We start from the raw sequence: 22,594 nt of genomic DNA on the forward strand, positions 1-22,594 counted from the left end.
GATCTTGCTAGAATTTCTAGTAGGAAGAATAAGATTAATCTGACCCACTTCCATGTCTTGTCGTGTCTTCGTACTAGGTTTCTTTGCTGATAGAGTACAGGCAGGGTGGGACGTACTTTTACAGACAGTCTTGATGTGTCCTTCTTTGTGACATTGATCACATGTGGCTTTGAAGAAACGGCATCACGACGTTCATGATGCTTAAAACATCCTCTGCAGGAAGGCAGGAGCTGAGGAGTGTTGTGAGAATTGTGCTTCTTCATAGAAGAGCGAGAATGAACCTGTCGGGCACGCTTGGAAGGGAGCGAGCTGACTTTGCAGTTCGAAGGAGCAGAAGGCGTCCTGGCCGTATGAGATACGTGAGAGACTTCATGTTTCGTAGCTATTTCAGCTGCAGTCTTGGTAGTCATCTCATAGACTGTGGCAATATGCTGTACTTCTTCCAAAGAAGGGTTACTACTCTTTACAGCGTCGAAACGGACCTTGTTGTGGGGAGTATGTAGAATAACCACGTCCCGAATGAGTGAGTCTATGTAAGGCATGTTACAACCATCCTTGGAACAGTTAAATTTACAACTCTTGGCGAGACCTCGTAATTCCGCAATCCATTCAGTGTGAGTCTGTTGTAGTTTCTTCCTGCATTGAAAAAACTTGTAGCAAGCTGCTACGATATGAGGATCTTGAGCATAATGCTCAGTGATACGAGCGAGGAGCTGTGCAAACGGAACTTCTGAAATCTGCTCTTCTGGGCTTAATTTCTGGAGTAGTTCGCGGGTAGGATTTCCTACAGAACTGAGAAAAAGAGCTCGTTGGCGCTTGTCGTCCGTGATGGAGTGGCAGATGAAGTGTTTTTAAAGTCTGGCTAAGTACACTGACCATTCTTCTTTTTCCGGGTCGAACGTAGAAAATTGAGGAACGGCGGTGGGCTGTGTAGATGCAGAAAGGGCTTGGATTGCTGTAAGCAGTGTTGTCTGCTGTTGCCGCATGAATTGTTGCTGTTGTTGTTGCAAAGCCTGCAGTATAGCCGCTAACTGTTCTGTAGTAGCCATGATGGCAGATGAGATAGGGAGCACAAATTGCGAGACAGCGTGTAAGTAGACCAGCTGGGAGCTTGACCTTCAATTGCTTGCCTGTGAGTGAGAGAGAAAGAGAGCTTGGCGCAGCGAGAATGCACTGTAGGGACAGGTGCTCGTGTGTGAGGCCGTGAAATGATAGCCTCCTGTCCGTAGTTCGAACGGGGTGAACACTGGGAAGAATTGCACTGCACAAATGCGAAATGCTGGCGTAGCAAACTTGTTTCCCGTAGCGAGACTAGTGATATGGCGAAACCACGAATAGAGTGTTCCTCGTTGTCAAGTTTGTTAAGTGGCGGGACCTGAACGTAACTTTTCTTTGTTGCTAATTTTGTGAAATTGGCGGTGCCTACTCGTAACTTTTCCTCGTCGCCAATTTCGTTGAATTTGCGATATGGCCGTCTACTTTCCCTCGTCGCCAATTTTGTTGTGTTGTATACAAGGAACTTGGTATAAAGTGACACGACATAAAGTTTATTGTTTCAATGATTTGATACAATATATATAAGAAATAAAACTGAATTCTTCTTGAAACTTGTTTGAATGCATGCAGTTAATGTTGAAATTAAATCTTAAATTGAATGTCTGTTGCATATGTACAATTATACAATACAAGAGTTCTATATACACTTAGTTCTATCTTGAGGAGATAGTCTGTTTCACTAATAAATTGTCCTGATAGTCAAAAACTATCTTCTGTGAAATTACAAGCGTAACTTGTAGAGAGAGGCAGAATGCTGGTACTAGGTTTATACTTGCAAGGAACTTGCATTAATTTATTCAAATAGCAGAATGCTAAGGTAGAATTCGGAGCACTGGTGAGGACTAAAGGGAGTAGCAGAATTGCTATACTCGGGGCTCGACGTGGCTACGGGGATTAGGATAATGAGGCAATGTTCAGAGGTGAAACCTCACGGCCAGTAATTTGTCCACCTGTTCAAAACACGTTTTTAAGAGGAATGCCTCCGTGTCTGACTTGCGGTGTGGTCTGGTCGTCGAACATTGGGGTAGTCCTGGAGAGGCTCGGAATGAAGCTCCTTATATATCGCTGGCTGACGTCATCGGTGAGCGTGCCATGGCGCAGTGAAGACACCTCGTAGCTGCTAGAAACTTTGGTGCTGCGGCGGGTTGCGGAGCTTGTAGGCGCAGAGCTTGCGATGCGGAGGACACACACAACAAGCAGCAAGCAGTAGACCTGCACTGGAGTTATATTAGGAACAATGAGAAAGAGGAAGTAAGCAATGTGTTGAGTGTGGTTTCTTTATATTTATTGAGATTGTGTTCAATTGTCATATAAGCAGAAGTACGGAAGATTTATTTCATCATAAGAAAGTATGTAATGGCAGTAATTAATTAAAAGGAGTAATTACAAGCCATGCTTAAATATCTCTCACCATTTCAGTTTCACATATCGTTTTCATTTAATTGTCTACCTCATTTAATTTAATTAGTTAATTAGTTATTGCCTTTGATAATGCCGTAGACTACATTAACTTGGCATATTAATGTCTTATTACAGGTTTCAGTTTATCAATAGCAATGGTATATTGCTGCTTGCCTTGCTGCACAAGCCAAAGTAGTAAAGTGAGAGGAGTATCATTTCATGAATTTCCCAACCAAACTGATCTCAGAGAAAAATGGCTTGAAGCAATATGAAGAGCAGGCTTCAGACCCAATTTAATTCTAGATCTTCTGTGGTATGTAGCCTTCATTTTCGTGGGTCTGACTATTGACCTAGATTGAAAATGAAGAAACTGCAGGATGCTGCTGTTCCCCTGTTTTCCCTTCTTATCCATCTTACAAAGTCCAACAGATCAAACCACAACGCAAGTGCGATAACAGGTATAACTTGAAAACAATATTCTCTCACCCATGGGTAACTAATGTAGATATTGAGTAGAATTATTATTATTATTGTTATTATTGTTATTATTTTAAAATCATGATTATTATTTCTTGTATGGCTGCGAAATGTTACTACATCATATTAGTATTTGTATTATTATTACGATACGATAGCATTGTGTGTGAAGTTATGTCACTAAGTATTAGTGTTATTATTATTTACGTAGTCGAATGATCGTATTGTGTCTGAGGTTATGAAACATGTATTGTACATAGACATTGATATCAGTTCCGTTAATGTAAATACCTGTAAATTAATATTATAATTTATTCTTACCTGTATATATAAATTTTAATCCGTAATTATGAAACACACTGTAACTTCCAGAATGGTATAGGCACGAGAACACAGGAGAATATTCTGTACATTGTATTCTCTGTATTCATTGCACTCTATAATTTTTATGAAGGTATTTTTTGTAATGTAGCTTTCTAGAAGTCTGGCCAGACACCTATATAAAAGAGACGATCTTGAAAGTGAAGTTAGTTATCGAGAGTTACTGTTGAGTTGTGGTTTGAACGTTATAGGGAAGAGAGTGACTGACATGCCGAGTTAGGCAGTCTCCATGTTGAATTGATCGGTAGTCATCTGTTTTATCTTATTCCATTGATATCCAGTGTGACATTTTAGACAAGAAGCTGCTCAAATAGAAAAAAATGAATTGTGACTGAAATTGTTGAGAGCGTGGACTAAACTTTCACATCTTGAGAACGAACTCACTAAAACTGTTCAGGATTTGGAGACTTATAACAATAATTATCATAAAGCCTTGTCACGAATTATTAAAACAGCTCAGCAAGATCCCTCAAATGACAAATCTTCATTCCTTCATTGCTTTCCCAGACGAACAGAATCCATTGTAAAACACAGGATAGTGTGGGAATGCATATCACCTGAAGGTTACAGGTATGCTAGGGAAAATATACCAAAGTTGCCTTCTAAGAGTACATTATCCAGGTATTTGGATGATACTTCATGCAACACAGGAGTTACAAACGTTGTAAAAGAGAGATTAATCCTAGGATCTAAATGTTTGAATGAGGCTGAAAGAATATGTTCTTTGTTAGTGGATGAAATGGCAATAAAACAACTATTGCAGTATGATAAAAAGCTAGATATTTTCATTGGTCACAAAACCACATCTCTTCCAGATAATACTATACGGTATCCAAAATGAAGAACATCAATAGTTCGAGTGAATCTCAAATTCTCACCAATAATTTGCTTTGTTTTAAGACAGCTGGGTTATGCACTAAGTACAGACCGCCAGCCACGTACTTCGTTACCAAATGAATCTCAGGCAAGGAACTGTATAATTTGACACTGTCTGTATTCAGAGAGTTTGAGGCTTGTGGATTTGTTGTAGTATGTCTAGTTTCTGATAATCATAAGACCAACTTTAATACAATGAGACGACTTTCCAATAGCAAGATTTTAAAGCCGCAAATTACTTTCCCAAATGACTCGAACCGGCTCTTATTTCTTGCATTTGATCAATGTCACATTTTAAAGAACATAAGAAAGGAACACATTTTTAGAGAAGACCATGTTTGATGGAGAGGACACAATAAGTGGCTCTCACGTAAAGAATTTATATGAATTGCAAGCAAATCTTGTGGTAAAACCTTTCGTTTTCTGACTTGAAAACATGTAAGCCCAAACAACAGACAGAAAATGAATGTGAAACACGTGAAAGACATATTTTCTACACCAGAAATAACAGCTCTAGAATATCTCCAAAAACATTGTGGACATCCAAAAGATCACCGTTCCAAGATTGCACAGCGACCATATACTTCATGAAATTGATTTAGAAATGGTTCAATATCCAGGATGCTAGCAGTTACAACAACGCTAAGTTTGCCCTGACAAGGTCACTGCCTCGAGTGTAAGTTCCTAATATATCTTAAGGATGTGAAGGAAGCATGCCATGAGCAAGGAGTGAGTTTTCTCAGCAATGAAACTTACGAGGCTATTCTGCTGACTACGTGTTCTACAGTTCTCTGTTTCCGATACTTATTGTCGTCAGGCTTTCATCTTGTGCTAACTAGAGTATTTAACAGCAATTCCATAGAAATTTTCTTTAGCATTTTGAGGAGAACTTCAGGCAACAATGACATGCTGTATTCAAGGGCTGTAGTACTTGCCCTCAACAGAATTTTGAAGATAGGAATACCTTTGAAATATTAAAATCAACATACTCGTGAGATGAATATTATTAGCTGTGTCAAGTCATCTCAATCAGTCTCATCGGAAGTGACCCCTAAGATTCTAGAAACAGTGACAGAAATCCTGCCAAATCTTAAGCCCCAGTGTACGTATGGTCACTTAACAAAATTTATTTACTGCTGGTTATTAGATAATAGTAATATAAATAATTCCCATACTGTTGTTATGGAATCAGCCTAATACAGTTATTTCTTTTATAGCTCTGGAGGCAGAGTCTATTAAACTTGCAACGCTTGCTTTCCTCATTGGTTTCGTTGTGAAGGAAATAAGAAAAGAAGTAACTTGTGAATCATGCCGTAGCCTAATTCAACAAGAAAAATGCAGTTCTCCACTAATGGACATTATTTTTAAGCAAGATCGATGTAATGTCTTCTTCTATCCATTAGAATGTTTGGTGTGGGTTATAAATATTGTAAGTGATTTTGTGTGTGAAGCTGCAAAATTTGTTAATATTGGAACTTGTATGACTTCAACTATCACAGTTCTCCCTGCTTTAAAGAGTTTGGAGGTCTTAAAGTGTGACTCAAATGACAGTTCAAATCAAGCTGAGAAACTACGTCAGATAATCTGCAAAACTCTTATCCTGATTATCTTAAAAAAACATTGGAAATGAAGTGACTGAACGTTTTGAAAGGGTGAAATATTTGAACAGACAGCAAGCCAATCTACAGGAAAATCATCCAAATGCAACAGCTGTGGTAACTACGTGCCACTCGTTCTGAATACTGCATGCTAGCAGTACTTTGGTGGAGAAACTGAGTACCTCTTGGTGTTCGCATTTATTCTTCAAGTGCGGAGGCGTTATGTATACTAGAGGGCGATGGTACTACAAACATTGGCAGTGTGCAGGAACACATTCCGCAGTGCTTGTAGTTTGAAAAAGAAACCTAATTCTATGCATAATATTAAGCTGGTACTACCGATGCGGCTTCACAGCCGCATGGGCTGACATAGTCAGCAAGTGACTGAATGGTAAATGGTCAGTGTAATCATGGACTCAAGACGTCTAAACCAACAAGAGCTGGAGATTTTATTGAATAAGTCTGGTTCACACCTCAACAATGACAATTAAGATGAAGAAATCAAAAATATTGGTTAGAAAATTCATAACTTCTTACTTTTCCCTGCCAATTTTAGCTATAACCGCACTTGTACCCACGTGGTTTTTTAAAAATTTCCTCTAGTATCTTGATGCTTACGTATTAACTTTAGTTGGCCTTGAAAATGCATCTCGGGATTAGTGTGTTGAAATAGATGCTAACTCACGTGTAACTACAACCCAGTCCCTAAGAAATACAGAGAGTGGTTACCTTACGATGTTGGGCAGCTTCAACTTCCTGCGTTTGATGAATTACCTGGTGTACAAATTCCAATTGATGAATCCTCGTCATCAGTGGAACTTTCACGTTTTTCTTCGGTGATGATTTGTTCAAAACTGTCGAAACAGAAACTAATCTTTATGTCAGTCAGACAATTGACAAATTACTTGAAGAAGGCAAACTGAAAATGAAATCTATGTGGAATAAATGGACTTGTGTAAAATTACACATACTGTACACTTTCTTTGCCGTAGTTTTACACATGTGTCTTGTCAAGAAGTCCAAATTGAAAGATTATTGCTGCAAGGTTTTCTTGTAAATTGATGTGAGATCATTTCTTATCAAACCTCAGCATACCACATATTTTTGACAATAATACCTTTGTACTTCCGTCTGAAACTCAGTGGCGAAACCACTTGGAGTCATTTGAGGCAATGCCTACCCTAAGAAGTACGATTATTGTAACCAGTTTATTTGCTGTTGTTATTGTGTTAAATCAGCAATAATCTCTATTAATATATGCTACATGATGACAGCAGATGATGTGCTTCGCTGATCGCCCCGCTAGATGGTAACAGCAGACTACTTGTTCTGACAGGGAGGCAGTCTGTAACTTGTCTCACCCAGGACTTTTTGTTTTGTTTCCCTTCCATCAGCTTGGTAATTGGAGTAGGGTAGTGGAGGAAAGATAGATTACCGCCTGCACTCCTCTCTCCGCAAGGTCTGGACGACATAGAGGCATGCCTCCTCTGCTATTTGAGAGAGTGGCAATGAAGTACCATATTGTTAATTGTGTGTTATTCTTTTGAATTAGTAGGCAATCAGTGCATTATTGGCTTCATTTGTGACAATTCAGACTTGGACTGCTAGTTGTATAAAACAAGACTGACATCATCCGGTTGAAACTCGCGTTGAAATAACGAGTGAAGTAGGCCCCTTCGAGAACTTGCTGAGTCTTTTGAACTCTTCAAAACGTAAACTGTTCTCATCTTGAACTTACAGAAGTGTGAAGCCGAAAGCAAAAGTCGCATGCCTGATATGAAGTATTTTGATGGTAAAGTAATGAGAACATTTCAATTTTCTTGGCATACACGATATTCGTGGTTAATAGCCTGTTCTGACAGCAAGAAGTTTTTTCTTGTTATACGTGTGGTTTTGTTTGATGGTGAAAGAGAATGGACTTTATAAATGGGGTAATTTTACAAAAAACTTTCTTAGAAAAGCAGAGAAGCATCAAAATTCAAATAAACATATTCAAAATGAAGATAGATTCCATTTACTGGGGCGTGGGACAATAGAACATTCTTTATCTGAAGGTGCAAGAATTCCAACCATTAAACAAAACAAAGTTGTGAAACAAAATTCGGCTTGTTGTTGAGAGACTTGTTGACATTGTGTGTTTCCTTGAGAAACAGGAGCTTGGATTTCAAGGTCATTTTGAAGAGGAAGACTCGATCAACAGGGGCAATTACTAGATTTTAAAATCTTCTTTCAAAACAGGAATAGTACAAAGGGCACTAGGAAAGTTTTGCAATGTGAGTGAATGCTTCAGACTTTTTCAAAATAGTTTCCACCACACTCAATACACTTCTCCATATGTCGAATCCAGTCACTGAACCAACTCTGCCACTTTTCTTCGGAAACATTTTCACACTCTTAATCCCATGCTGCCAGAAGCTCCTCGTCGGATGCAAAACACTGCCCTTTCAGCTTCATCTTCACATCTGGGAAGAGTGCAAAGTCACATGGGGCAAGATCAGGACTGTATGGAGGGTGATTAAGCACAGTCAATCCTGATCTGGCAAGAAAATCCATTGTTAAATTAGCACGATGTGCTGGAGCATTGTCGTGATGCAAGAGCCATGTGTTGAGCTGTGACCTTGGATGGAGCTGCTTGAGAGCCTGGATGACCTGAGGCAGACAAGTCTCACTGTACAACTTCGCAGTAACTGTCCTTTGTGTTTCTAGCACAACCCAAGTCAGGATGCCCCATTTAGTGAAGAATACTGCAATCATCCTTTCCTTCAATGACCTTGACATTCACACAGTCTCAGGAGTACCCTCACCTTCAAACAGCCACACCTTGTTCTGGGATTTTGTTGGGACATCATAATAATAAAGCCAAGTTTTGTCATCCGTAACGATGCTGTTGACATTACGCGAAGTCCCATTTTCAAACTGTTTTAGCATTTTTCGGCACCGTTTCACTCGATGTGCCCTTTGTTCCTCTGAAAGTGAATCGGGTACCCAGAGGGAACGAACCTTTCTAACATGGAGATGGTCATGTAGAATTGAATGGATAGCTAGTGCAGGGATGTGGAGGGTCTCTTCTACCTGCCAACATGTCAACCGCCTCCCTTGCTGCAACATTTTCCTCACAGCTTCAATGTTTTCCTCAGTCACTTATTCAGACGGTCGCTCAGAACGAGATTAAAAATTAAATAATTGAAGTTCAACCAATTCAATACATAAAAGAAAGAAATGTAGTAATTACATTCTTATTTAAATGGGACCGGTTTCGACCCTAGTCCAGGTCATCGTCAGCCGTAAAAACAAGTAGGCGAAATCACACAATGTTTATGAATATTGGAGAAATGGGTCAGTTTCATGCTCTGTCAGGCACAAAGTCACAACACTATCAAATAATATATGATGATTATAAATAAACTTGAAGTCACAGATGAATAGATTTGTAGAAGCAAACCGCCAGTTCCCGGTGATCAGCGCGGCACATTCAAGGTCATGCGCTGCGGTCTCGAACGCCAAAGTAGAGTGGAGAATGTCTTGAAGGTCCAATATTTGTCTCGGTTGCGGGAAGTTAAGTACGTATATAAAAAATATACGACGCAAATCAGTATAATTGAATGAGAACTTACGTACTTAACTTCCCGCAACCGAGACAAATATTGGACCTTCAAGACATTCTCCACTCTACTTTGGCGTTCGAGACCGCAGCGCATGACCTTGAATGTGCCGCGCTGATCACCGGGAACTGGCGGTTTGCTTCTACAAATCTATTCGTCTGTGACTTCAAGTTTATTTATAATCTTCATATATTATTTGATAGTGTTGTGACTTTGTGCCTGACAGAATGTGAAACTGACCCATTTCTCCAATATTCATAAACATTGTGTTATTTCGCCTACTTGTTTTTACGGCCGACGATGACCTGGACTAGGGTCGAAACCGGTCCCATTTAAATAAGAATGTAATTACTACATTTCTTTCTTTTATGTATTGAATTGGTTGAACTTCAATTATTTAATTTTTAATGTTAATAATTTCAATACGGAACAATGAAATTTTTATCTTTAAATGCTCAGAACGAGGATCGCCTTCAACACCAAAATTTCCCCTCTGGAACTCTTTGTACCAGCGGAGAATTGTTGTCCGATGTGCACAGTCTTTCCTCAGCATAGGAGTCATTTCCTCCAGGTACTGGTCAACAGCAAAGATTGAATTTCACCTCTTTCAAAGATTTTAGACATGATAATTGTTTTAAGTACTGTATTTTAGAACAACTCATTCTACCACAATTTAAATGTATCTCTCCTACTAAGCCCAAGTTATTAAGGCATGTCACCAAAGATTATGTATTTTATGATATTCTAGTAGAGTAAGTTTAAGTTTGTGAAAAAATGGTTCAATAGTTCCTAAGTCATTGTTTATGAACATAACCTTTCTTCGAGATTCAGATTTGGCTGATGATGCTCTGTAAGGGAGAAAAACATGTCCCACAAATAACTTGTTAATTAATGAAGATATTTTAAATGTGACAACACTATAATGTATTGAACCGGTGGATTATAATAAAACTTTGTTATTGCTATAATAATGATGTATGTATGTATGTAGAACGATGTTTTTATTTCTCGGGTTGTGGTGTTTGTGGCATTATTATGAATTTCTGGAAATTTCTTGTTATTTCACAGTTTAAATTTGTCCCATACAGCACAGAGCATGTAAATATGCAAACATAATCTGTGTTTAGCCCCAAAATACATCATCTTGGAATAACGTACCAAGGGAGACGTTCAATAAATTTCCAATTTCTTTGAAATCATTTAGGAAAAGGCTAGGAAAGCAACAGATAGGGAATCTGCCACCTGGGCGACTGCCCTAAATGCAGATCAATATTGATTGATTGATTGATTGATCTTGCTTAATTGATCATTAACAAAACTAACACACCTACCTTTAAGGCATAATTATCTAAAGTGAAACTGTATATATGTATGTGTGAAACTTAAAATAGTTGAAGTAAAATTATACTTTAAATTCCATATATTTTTAGTAATTTTTATTTCATTGTCACATTATATTACAGGCTTTCCGTGATACTGTAGATGTATATGAGATTTATTCTGAGAATCACGAGAGGATAACATTGCAAGGTTTTCAGAGCTTCTTAATTCAGGAGCAACAAGATCCAATGGGCAATGATGAAAGAGAAGTGTCATGCTTTATGAGGGATTATTTACAAGACTCTCAACGTAATGTCCTGGAACCATACTTCACAACAATGGAGGTAATATTTTCTTCTTTTGTACAAAATATTACAATGTATACTTGTTATTCAAGGTTTGATGTCTATATTTCTCAAGATAGTTATGTATTAAAAGTTTCCTGCGCTGAGTGTCTCATGTGTAATCTTTATTTTAGTTAATACTCTTACATTTTCTTAAACTTCTAATTTTGATTAAGAATGTCTTTCTGTTGGTTGGTGTCAAGTACAAATTTGTTTAATGATTCTAATGCTGTAGACTTGTTTGCTTTCATGACAGACTTCTAATAGAAACATTCTTTTCTGGGCTGTTAGGTCATGAATAATGCTGTAAATAATTAGCATTTATTTCATTGTTATAGTTTATGGACTTCCTTTTTTCAAAACAAAATGAAATTTTGGATCGTCGCTATGATCGTGTATATCAAGACATGACAAGACCATTATCTCACTATTGGATCGCTTCATCTCATAACACGTAAATTATTATTATATTTCTCATAATGAACAGCTTTATTTAATACGGCATATTATCTTGGAAAAATACTTTTGATTTATCACTATCTTGTTGATATTTCAGTTATTTAACTGGAGACCAAATCTCAAGCGAGTCCTCAATTGAAGCATATGTGCGTTGTTTGAGAATGGGTTGTCGTTGCATTGAGCTAGACTGTTGGGATGGACCTGATGGAATGCCATTTATATTTCATGGACATACCCTGACTACAAAAATAAAGTTCCTGGATGTAATCAAAACCATCAAAGAACATGCTTTTGTCAAATCAGAGTAAGTAACTTATGAAATGAACTAATTTGAAGAAATGCATCAGTTAAAATTCTCTCAACTCAATACTGTACAAGATATTAAACAATTTTCTGGAATAAAGTTTAGCTGAGGATTAAAGTGATTCAATAAAATCACGTCATTCATTCTTTGTTTAATTTGTATTTATTTTTAGTTTGTATTTATTTTTACAGGTATATTATAGTGTTATATGTGTTATAATTTGCGTTTTGGACAGACTGGAAGTCTTTAAAGTTACATTTTAAAAAATGTTGTGATAAAATACAACACACCTGGTTGAAGGTCAGAGTAGTAGAATGAATCTCAACAAGCACACAGACTGGTTATGTAATTTCATGTTTGCAAACAGTTGCTATGTGCCGTAAACACAGACACCAATGCCATAGTTGCTTGTCTGACAGTTGCCTGTATGCAGTGACTACATATGTGTTACAAACACTCGTCATGCATGTGATGTAAAGTAAAACTGAAAACATTCACTTTTGTCCTTCTGAACAAAAACAGGTTGTTGACAGCTGTGCCATATTGTAGTAAATACATGTCCTATACACCCTGATGTTTTTGGTATAACTGTCCCTTACACTCTGTACTTCTTCTCAGCCTCTGATGAACTCGATTCTATGACCTAGTTTCATCATGAGGGCAGGAATTTACACTTCAGAATTCTTGAGAATTCTTCTTCCTTGAAATGTGGAGAAATACGGATAAATACATGTCTTCTTTTCTTTATCACTATACTTTACTTTCAACATAAAAGGCAGAGAACACGTTCCTAAAATACTCAAGATGTTTAAAAATTTACAGTAATTAGTCTTGGGGACTTGTATGTCAGTACAGGATCAAATAAAATACCTATTATGGTTAAGTTTATCAACTTGTATGTATGTTGTAGGCAAAGAGCATTCATAACCTTTTCCAGTTCAGAAAATGTCATCCCAAATTTACTTCCCTCAACTAAGATCTTACAGTACAATGACTTAGGTTATTGACAATATGCTGTAATTGAACATCAAGTAAACTTTTGTTTCTTAGGTCGTGTATTGTACATAAAGTACTGTACGTGCTGAGGAGATATTATGTCCAGAACAAAAAAAATGGCCAAGTGGACACTAGTGGGATCTGAACCCTCAACCTTGTCATTTCACATTGGATGCTCTAGTGATTGAGCTATGGTTGCCTAGGTCAGTTCTGACACTATTGTCAGCACAACTGTTGGGTGCATGCTGTATTCCACTGTGCACCAGTTCAAATTAATATTTAGTTTTCATGACTGCATTGTATTTGAAATAAACTTCCAGGTAATTAGGTTGTGTTATATACATATAGCACACAACAGGACCTAATAAGCTGAAAATAGATTGACTCTCTCCTCATCCATCCCAGTTCTTGTGCATCCATTTCTTCTCAGCCCCCGACTAGCTTGTTTCTGCTTTCCAGCTTCATCAGGAGGGTGGGCATCAACACTTGGAGGGGCCATTTTGACAGATCTTCATATTTGATATGGCAAGTGGTGGATTACAAGAAAGATGGATAAACACAGGGAAAGGGAAGAGACAAGAAGATTAAGATAAAAGACTTGGAATGCAGGACTGACAGAAAAGGAGGAAAGGAACTCAGGAGTTCAATATAAGTAATGGAAAGGAGCAAACAAATACAAATCAAATCATGTTAGAAATACAGGAACATTAAATGGAACAGAAAATAGGACAAATACAATAGCAGGTCAATGTGGGAAAACACAAAAGTGCAAGGACAGTGCCCACATCTTCATACACTGTCGTCTTCAAATAGATTGGCTCTCTCCTCATTAATCCCTGTTTTTGAACATCCAGTATCTTCTGAAACACTTGGATGACTACACTGTATTGATGATTGGGATCATCTCTGAGTAATACATCATTGCTCCTTGGGTTCCATGCTATCAATTACCTGCCCAACAGACCCTGTATCAAGATTCATTCTTTCCATTTCTATGGTGGCATTTCTCAGCTTTCCCGCTTGGTTCAGTGGGAAGATGATGATGTAGATGATGGTGATGATAATAATATTAATAATCATCTTAATCTTTGTCGTCTTAAGCATTCTTATATTTATATCTTGCAGCCATTTCTACATATTTTAGTGTATTCTGATTGTTATTAACTCTCAAAATGAGAACATTGTAAATTTTTTTATCACTAAGAGTATACTTCATTCAGCAGTTGAAGAGTCTCTAATCAACTACCATATTCGTATGCATACAATAATTAAAACAATGATGAAAGGTTACTTTTTTTTTTTTTTTTTTTTGTCATTTGTAGGTATCCTGTAATTTTGTCCATCGAAGATAACTGCACTCTACTTCAGCAAAGAAAAATGGCACAGTCCATGCAAGATATATTTGGTGATATGTTACTGATTTATCCACTGGAGAAGAATGAAACACAGCTGCCTTCACCCAATCAGCTCCGTAGAAAAATCATTCTAAAACATAAAAAGTTACCAGATGGAGTTGAGGAAGAGCCTTGTATGGGAATGAATGAAGATGGTAAGTATTTTTGTAGTTTTGTGTATGAAATGTCTCAACTGAAATACAGTAAAATCCCTCTTATCCGGCAGTAACAGGACTGGACTAATGCCGGATAACAGAGATTTTCTGTGGACTGGCTCAAAAATACTGTGTTATACACTGCATACCATGTAAAATGTCTCAATCAATACAGGCATATTGTAGAACTTCCTGAGCTTATAAGTAGTATTTCACCGAGCTCGATAGCTGCAGTCGCTTAATTGTGGCCAGTATCCAGTATTCGGGAGATAGTAGGTTCGAACCCCACTGTCGGCAGCCCTGAAAATGGTTTTCCGTGGTTTCCCATTTTCACACCAGGCAAATGCTGGGGCTGTACCTTAATTAACGCCACGGCTGCTTCCTTCCCACTCCTAGCCCTTTCCTGTCCCATTGTCGCCGTAAGACCTATCTGTGTCGGTGCGACGTAAAACAACTAGCAAAAAAAAAAAAAGTAGTATTTCAGTATGTAACTGTTTATATTAAATGCATCGGACCCATTGATAACAATAGCCTACAAAATAATATTTTTTTCCTCCGTTAAAAGGTTTAATACCGGGCGAGTTGGCCGTGCGTGTAAAGGCGCGCGGCTGTGAGCTTGCATCCGGGAGATAGTAGGTTCGAATCCCACTATCGGCATCCCTGAAAATGGTTTTCCGTGGTTTCCCATTTTCACACCAGGCAAATGCTGGGGCTGTACCTTAATTAAGGCCACGGCCGCTTCCTTCCAACTCCTAGGCCTTTCCTATCCCATCGTCACCATAAGACCTATCTGTGTCAGTGCGACGTAAAGCCCCTAGCAAAAAAAAAAAAAAAAGTTTAATAGCTGGCCCTGTGGTGTAGGGGTAGCGTGCCTGCCTCTCGCTCGGAGGCCCCAGGTTCGATTCCCGGCCGGGTCAGGGATTTTTATCTCAACCTGAGGGCTGGTTCGAGGTCCACTCAGACTATGTGATTAGAATTGAGGAGCTATCTGATGGTGACGGTTTCGAAAGCCCAGAATAATGACCGAGAGGATGCGTCGTGCTGACCACATGGCCCCTCGTAATCTGCAGGCCTCTGGGCTGAGCAGCGGTTGCTGGGCAGGTCAAAGCCCTCTTAAGGGTGTTAAGTGCCGTGGGGTTTGGTTTTGGTTTGGTAAAAGGTTGAATAGGTGATCTTCTTAACATAGGTGTGCTGAGTTCAAATCTGCTTTCCGCTTTTCCATATTATGTACTATTCACAGTAGCCTCATCATTTCCTTTAATATCATGATTTTGATCATATTCCACTAAATTTTGACACCCCTTAAAGATCTGCACAAAATTCATTCTGTAAATGAACAGTAAGAATAAAACTCCTGTGCTGATTTCAAATCTGCTTTCCCTTTTTTCATATCACTTAAGGATTTTTCACAATTGCCACATCATTTCCTTTATTATCATTACTTTGATCACATTTCAATAAATTTTGACACCCCTTAAAGATAAAAAATATATTTAATAGGTGACCTTTAATAGGCGACCATAAATGACTTGCCAGCAAAATAAACTTTTTATCTGAAGTCTGAGATTTTATAGGTGACTATAAATAATTTTAACACACTGAATTCAGTGCCGGAGTCTGGTTTTCTTACAATATACAACACTTATGTCATAAAAGGTTTTAACTAATAAAGTGCACTTTAAAATTTAAAAAATCCTTGTACAGCATAAAATAGAAAATCCTTCATGAAAACAATTTTCTACTTGATTCCAAACATATAAAAGAACTGACAACTATGAGCCCAGGACTGCCCACTCTAAGAGCACAAACAAAAATCCATAAAGAGAATGTACTGATCAGACCAGTGGTTAATTTCAAAAAAAGTCTCGACTTACAAAATAGCACAATTTATACAACAATTTCTTAAGTAACATTTCAGGTTCAGTAGTAAAAATAATTTAGATAACACCATCAATCTTTGCAACAACAAAAAAAAGACGATCACAATGACTAAAGATAACTCCATTCATAGCTTTTACATTATAGATTGTATTCCGACATACCAATAATAAAAACAATTAACTTAATAAGAAATAATCTATGTCAACATAGTGGGTTAAATAAAGTAGAAATTGAAGAATTCATACAAATTCTAACTTTCACATTAGAGAATAATTTCTTCGCATTTGATAATAAAATTTACAAACAAGAAAAGGGGTTAGCAATGGGCTTACCAGGATCAGGTAATTTAGCAAACATTTATTTAGACCACCTGGAGTTCAATAAGATAGTAGATAAAATACAAGGGTTGGAGCTGTGGCTGAGATATGTAGATGATGTTTTTGTGATACGTATTTATAAGAGTGTAAACTATAGGAGGAATAGTGAAGTGTTCAAGAGTGTTTCAAAGTGTCCCATAAAATGTTACGTGCTACATTATAACAGAACGGCAATGTTTAATGTAAATATGGTATGATGTTAGTTCTCAGGATTTGGGGAAGGTTGATTTTGATGTTGTAACGCTGATGGAGTAAGTTAAGGCTCCCGAAACATGTAGGTATAAAACAAGGTAAAAATCAAATACTGTAATATATTGACAGGGTGGATAAACAATCATCCGTGTACATTATTGTTAGGAGTCAATATGGACCAATTAAGGACCGATAATGGTCATTTTTGTCGAACATGCATATCCTCACGCAAGCGCTTCTTTGGTTGCCCTCGTGGTCTGCGGCCCTCAGGGCTTAATTTTCATGTCCTTCTTGAAACTGAGGAACCGTTTCTACATAGCACATGGCCATATCATCACAAAGGATTCTCTCACATTTTCTCAGGGACTGGGACCACACCAAATACCATCCGAACATCCTCATTTCTGATTTTTTTTTCAGTTTCTTTTGTAATGTATTGGTTGGGTCTGTTTTAAGAATTTTATTATTATTATTATTATTATTATTATTATTATTATTATTATTATTATTATTATTATTATTATTATTATTATTATTATTATTATTTAAGAAATCAATAGTTTTTTTAAGATAATCTTCTTTACATGTAATTAATCTCATAATAGAGCCATATTGAGGACAATATATTAAAATTATAAAATCCTTTTATTAACAACCACCTACTCAATACAATACATTACTCATTGAATTATAAAATAATCATGAGGTGTCTTAAATAATGGAACATGTTTCGTTTGACATAGCGAACATCATCAGCCGTTAATTTACAAAGATTAGGTCAGGGCCCTGAGCTGAAATAATAAAAAATGTTAAAAGAGTGACAATGCCGTAATAAAAAGTAAAATGATAACATTAGACTTGAAATTATAACAATATGTACAGATTAACAGCAAGTATTTGTAGTGGAATACATTGAACGATGGTAGTCAAATTAATATTTAGTTTTCATGACTGCATTGTATTCGAAATAAACTTTCAGGTAATTAGGTTGTGTTATATACATATAGCACACAACAGGACCTAATAAGCTGAAAATAGATTGACTCTCTCCTCATCCATCCCAGTTCTTGTACATCCATTTCTTCTCAGCCCCCGACTAGCTTGTTTCTGCTTTCCAGCTTCACAGAGATACTTCTACAATAATGACGGTTTGAATTTGAGAATACTTTACCATTGACCGGGTGAGTTGGCCATGTGTTTAGGGCCGCGCAGATGTGAGCTTGCATCCTGGAGATTGTGGGTTTGAACCCCACTGTTGGCAGCCCTGAAGATGGTTAATCCATGCTTCACGCATTGACATATATTTTAAGGTCCACTATATCTATTTTTTTACTTTAACAACCTCATGAAGATTAATTATTGACGATGGAGTTCTTTAAATTGAGCAAAAACAAAAGTTGAAATAGAGTTTATTGAATAGTACGAGTCAAACTGAACCAGTTAAAAGGCGCATGGCGACGAAATTAAGGTTGATATGACGTGAACTCCAGTAGTTAGGAATTCTGTAGGAGAGCCAAACACAATGCCAGAAGGAAATACAAGTTGAACTAGTCCGTATTTACACGCTAGCAGTAAAATTAATCGTATACAATGCAGGACACCAATGGTGGACACGTTAAAGAGTAACTATAATCTTGAAAGTAGGGAGAGTTCCAGCAAACCAGAGATGGATGGAGCAGATTATGGCACAATTGGAGTTAGAAATCCTTGGAACTAGTGTGAGGTGTTCGCTAGCGTTGGTTTTCTGTGGTTTCCTATTTTCACACCAGGCAAATGCTGGGGCTGTTTCAAAATTAAGGCCACGGCCACTTCCTTCCCTCTCCTAGGCCTTTCCTATCCCATCGTCACCATAAGACCTGTCTGTGTCGATGCGACGTAAAGCTAGTAGCTTTACCATTGGATCTGTTGTGGACGTTCATTAGTCACCAAGTGGCTCACTGTGTGTCGGTATTATGAAAAGATTCACTTAAAGCAGAGAGTATTTGATAGTGTACATTGTAATATATCATTGTATGAGCTTGTTATCAAAGATTGTTTCAGATTTAATCTGCTTGAGAGTAATATATGATTGTTTGGAAAACATACTATAATAATGATATGGAGGGCAATGTGTGAAAAGTGAGTCTTAACCGCGGTAGGGATGCAGTTATGTGGAGGAACATTAGACCATGCGCTGCCCCAACTCTGGTCTACAAGTCAGTAAATTTTTCTTAACTAATAATGCTTTTACAGGTAGACGTTATTTCTTTTCATAGTAGTAGCATGTAATTTTAGTAGTAATTGATGTCCTGAAGTAGTTCAATAGAACGTGGAATATGCACATAATATGTGATAGAGTATATTATATTATTTTGACATTTTGCGATCCATATACAGTGAAACCTCGGAATGTGAGTAACTTGGTCTATGAGTGTTTGCAAGACGAGCAAACATTTTAAATAAATTGTAACTTGATAAGAGAGTGAGGTTCCGCAGTATGAGTGTCACGTCTACCTACGTTTTCCCCTCCCCTGTTCGTTTGTTGAATTGGTCTTATAGTGAAGAAATACCTTTCAGGAAATAATCTGCAGCTTAAAGTCTTGCTAATTATGGACAATGCTCCTGCTCATCTTCCAGGCCTTGAGGACGACTTACTGGAGGAATTCAAGCTCGTTAAGGTTAAATTCCTTCCTCCCAACACTACTCCAGCCTATGGATCAGCAAATTATTTCGAACTTCAAGAAGCTATACACCAAAGCACTATTTCAGCGATGCTTTGAAGTGACCGAAGAAACAAACCATACCCTCTGAGAGTCTGGGAGAAATCATTTCCCCATCATGAACAACCTGAAGATCACCGATAAAGCCTAGGATGGAGTCACCAAGGGAACTCTCACTTCTGCTTGGGGAAAGCTGTGGCCTGACTGTATTCTTGGACGTAACTTTGAGGGGATTGTTGGTGAGAATGAGCCGCCGATTGTCGATGAAATCGTGCTCTTAGAGAACACTATGGTGCTGGAGGTGATGATGTGGACATCCAAGAGCTGGTGGAAGAACATAGCCAGGAACTGACCACCAACGAACTGATGGACCTGCATCGCAAACAACAGGAGGAGGTTATGGAGATCTTGTCTGGGGAAGAGGAGGAGGAAAAGTCAATGGAATCTCTCACTTCAACTGAGATTCGGGAGAAGTGAAAAATGTGGGAAACGGTGCAAGATTTTGTAGAAAAACACCACCCGAATAAGGCTGTACCAGTGCGAGCGATGAATCAGTTTAGTGACAATGCAATGTCACATTTTTGTAAAATCCTCAAAAAGAAGCAAAAGCAACAGTCATTGGACAAGTTTCCTCATTAAAATTGCATGAAAAGAAAAGAATTCCAGTGAGTCAACAGATAGCAGTGATTCTGTAAGTGAAATTCGTGCTACACGGTAACTCTTCTCATGTCATCTCTCATCTTCCTCACACCAACAACGATTCTATTGTCAGGAAAAGTGCACTTTAATTTGTTTTATGTTATATTTTGTTTTAGAAATGGAATGCGAATGAATTTTTTTGTGTTGTGGACAAATCATCCGCGTTTCAGTTGTTTCTTATGGGAAAACTTGCTTCGATATATGAGCACTTTGGATTACAAGCATGTTGCCGGAACGAATTATGCTCGCAATCCAAGGTTCCACTGTACATATATTTGAGCCTGGAATATCAAAATATATGGTAACATGCGTGTACGAGATTATTTATTAAGACATGCTGACTTCAATGATATTAATATCAGTTTATAACATTACAATTGCTCGATAAGTAGTGAGATGTGAATACGTGTGACATATGATGGTTATAAATCATACATATCGAGATTGATAACGTAATGATAGCCATATAAAGGAAATGATGATGTGTTTTGTAAAGTGTGATGTTTTATATGAGTGTCACGAAGTGAATGATGAATTAATACTTAAGTAGTAGTCACAGTATGGTTTGCAATGAAATAATTAGGTAAAAGATGGCATATCACGGTTTTAAATATGGGTAATATGCAGGTAAGTTGTGTATTTGATGTTGACTTATGAGTGATATTGGATATGTGGAATGATATTATATAATTTAAAGTGAAGTGATATATATGAGTGATGAGTGAATTTTTATTGATGGTGATGTTAGTACCAGTTATAATAAGTGATGGTCGATATTGAATTACATTGTGATATGCAACCAAAACGTGTGATGTGCCCAAGTGTTCCTAATACATGTTAGTTACGAGGTGTGCTGAGTATTTGAGATTATTATGATTTAGATGAGGTTTGATGATATTTCACTGCGTAGTCCACTACGAAGCACTTACTTTCCATTAATATTGTGCGTACCTTAGACGACATGCGGGTCTATTATATATATGTCACACACCTATATGATAATATCGGCTCCGTAATGGTGATGATTGCTATTTATGAAATACCATCGATTATTTTGGAATGATATGCTTCAACGACATTATGATTACCGTGTTTATGATCCGCACCACGTTCTTTATACACGATGACTGATTTTGAGACGGTATACGTACGATATTAGTATTATTCACCGCACACATGGCTACGAGGATGGACATAATAGCTTATATAGGTCAATAGTAGCATTTCCTGGATTTAGTAGTAATTTAGTGTATAGATTTGATATCATGTGATCGTTTGACTTAATTATTTAAATGTGATTTTATTATGTTGATATTGTTTCATGTCATTACATCATTCATTTCATCCATCGTTATTAGGCTAGATAGATCCTCAAAGGTATGTGTGAGGACTGTTATGTGTCTATTTTCATGTTTGTATGAGCACCTTCAGGACAGTTGAGTTATTTAGGGTATGTTAATTCATATTTGATTTCATTTTATTTTGACCTGAAAGAGCATTATTGTCAGGACCAGACGTAGGAAGCAAATATAAATAATCAAAATGTGTCACAGATTAATTATTAATTACGTTATATGCAATAGAACGAGACTAAAATCAAGGAGCGATTATTATAATGCAAGTTATCATATTTAGGCATGTTATATTTAACAAAGTCATATATCGTTTTATAATAATCCTATGGATGATATTAATTATCTTTGTGAACTGGTGTTCGTATAACTAATTAGAATATTTTAGAATTTCATGAATTGCATAACGATGTCACTGCATTACATTGAATTAAGCGGGAAGTAGCGTTGCTCACATTTGTAGGTTTAACCTCTAATTGCCCTACATGTGCCTCCTGGGTGGTGCTAACTGAGCAACAGTGAAAACAGGCAGCCAGACTATCCACAGGATCTCCTGGCAATGACATATTTTCGACGAAATAATAGAAAAAGTTCTTCTCAGAACTCATTAACGAGAAACATTGGTCCATCTATCAGACTCCTACAACTGAATGTCGAGAGCATTAGCAAGGCAAAGTGCGACTATTTGTCGAAATTCCTGTTAGACAATGACATCGACATTGTCGCCATTCAGGAAACTCATGCTTCCAACAAAGAAGCATTCTGAAGCAGAGGTCGAATTCCTGGTGCTCTTGGTGCAACTTATCATGAGGTATATGGTGTTGCTACGTATGTTCGGAGCAACCTAAATGAGGCTTCACTAATTTCTGTTAATGTGAAGGAAGATATACATACGGTTGTCATACAAGTGCATGGTATCACTATAACAAATGTTTATAAGCCACCTAAGACACCCTGGCCCGATTTTGTCTTACAAATTGCAGAACATCCTGCAATTTATATAGGGGACTTCAAAGTCATCATGCATTTTG

The 22,594-nt window shown here is 37.4% G+C and overlaps 1 protein-coding gene across 1 annotated transcript in view; it reads left to right on the forward strand.

Annotated features, from left to right (window-relative positions):
• LOC136863740 (1-phosphatidylinositol 4,5-bisphosphate phosphodiesterase gamma-1) overlaps positions 1–22,594 on the forward strand; it is a 512,032-nt gene that overhangs the window by 176,759 nt on the left and 312,679 nt on the right. The window contains exons 6-9 of the mRNA XM_067140126.2: positions 10,855–11,055; positions 11,394–11,509; positions 11,612–11,818; positions 14,137–14,363. Of these exons, the coding sequence (XP_066996227.2) occupies positions 10,855–11,055; positions 11,394–11,509; positions 11,612–11,818; positions 14,137–14,363 (751 nt within the window). The remainder of the gene's footprint in view (positions 1–10,854; positions 11,056–11,393; positions 11,510–11,611; positions 11,819–14,136; positions 14,364–22,594) is intronic.

This window comes from Anabrus simplex, chromosome 1 (genome assembly GCF_040414725.1).
Source record: "Anabrus simplex isolate iqAnaSimp1 chromosome 1, ASM4041472v1, whole genome shotgun sequence".
Lineage (NCBI taxonomy): Eukaryota > Metazoa > Arthropoda > Insecta > Orthoptera > Tettigoniidae > Anabrus > Anabrus simplex.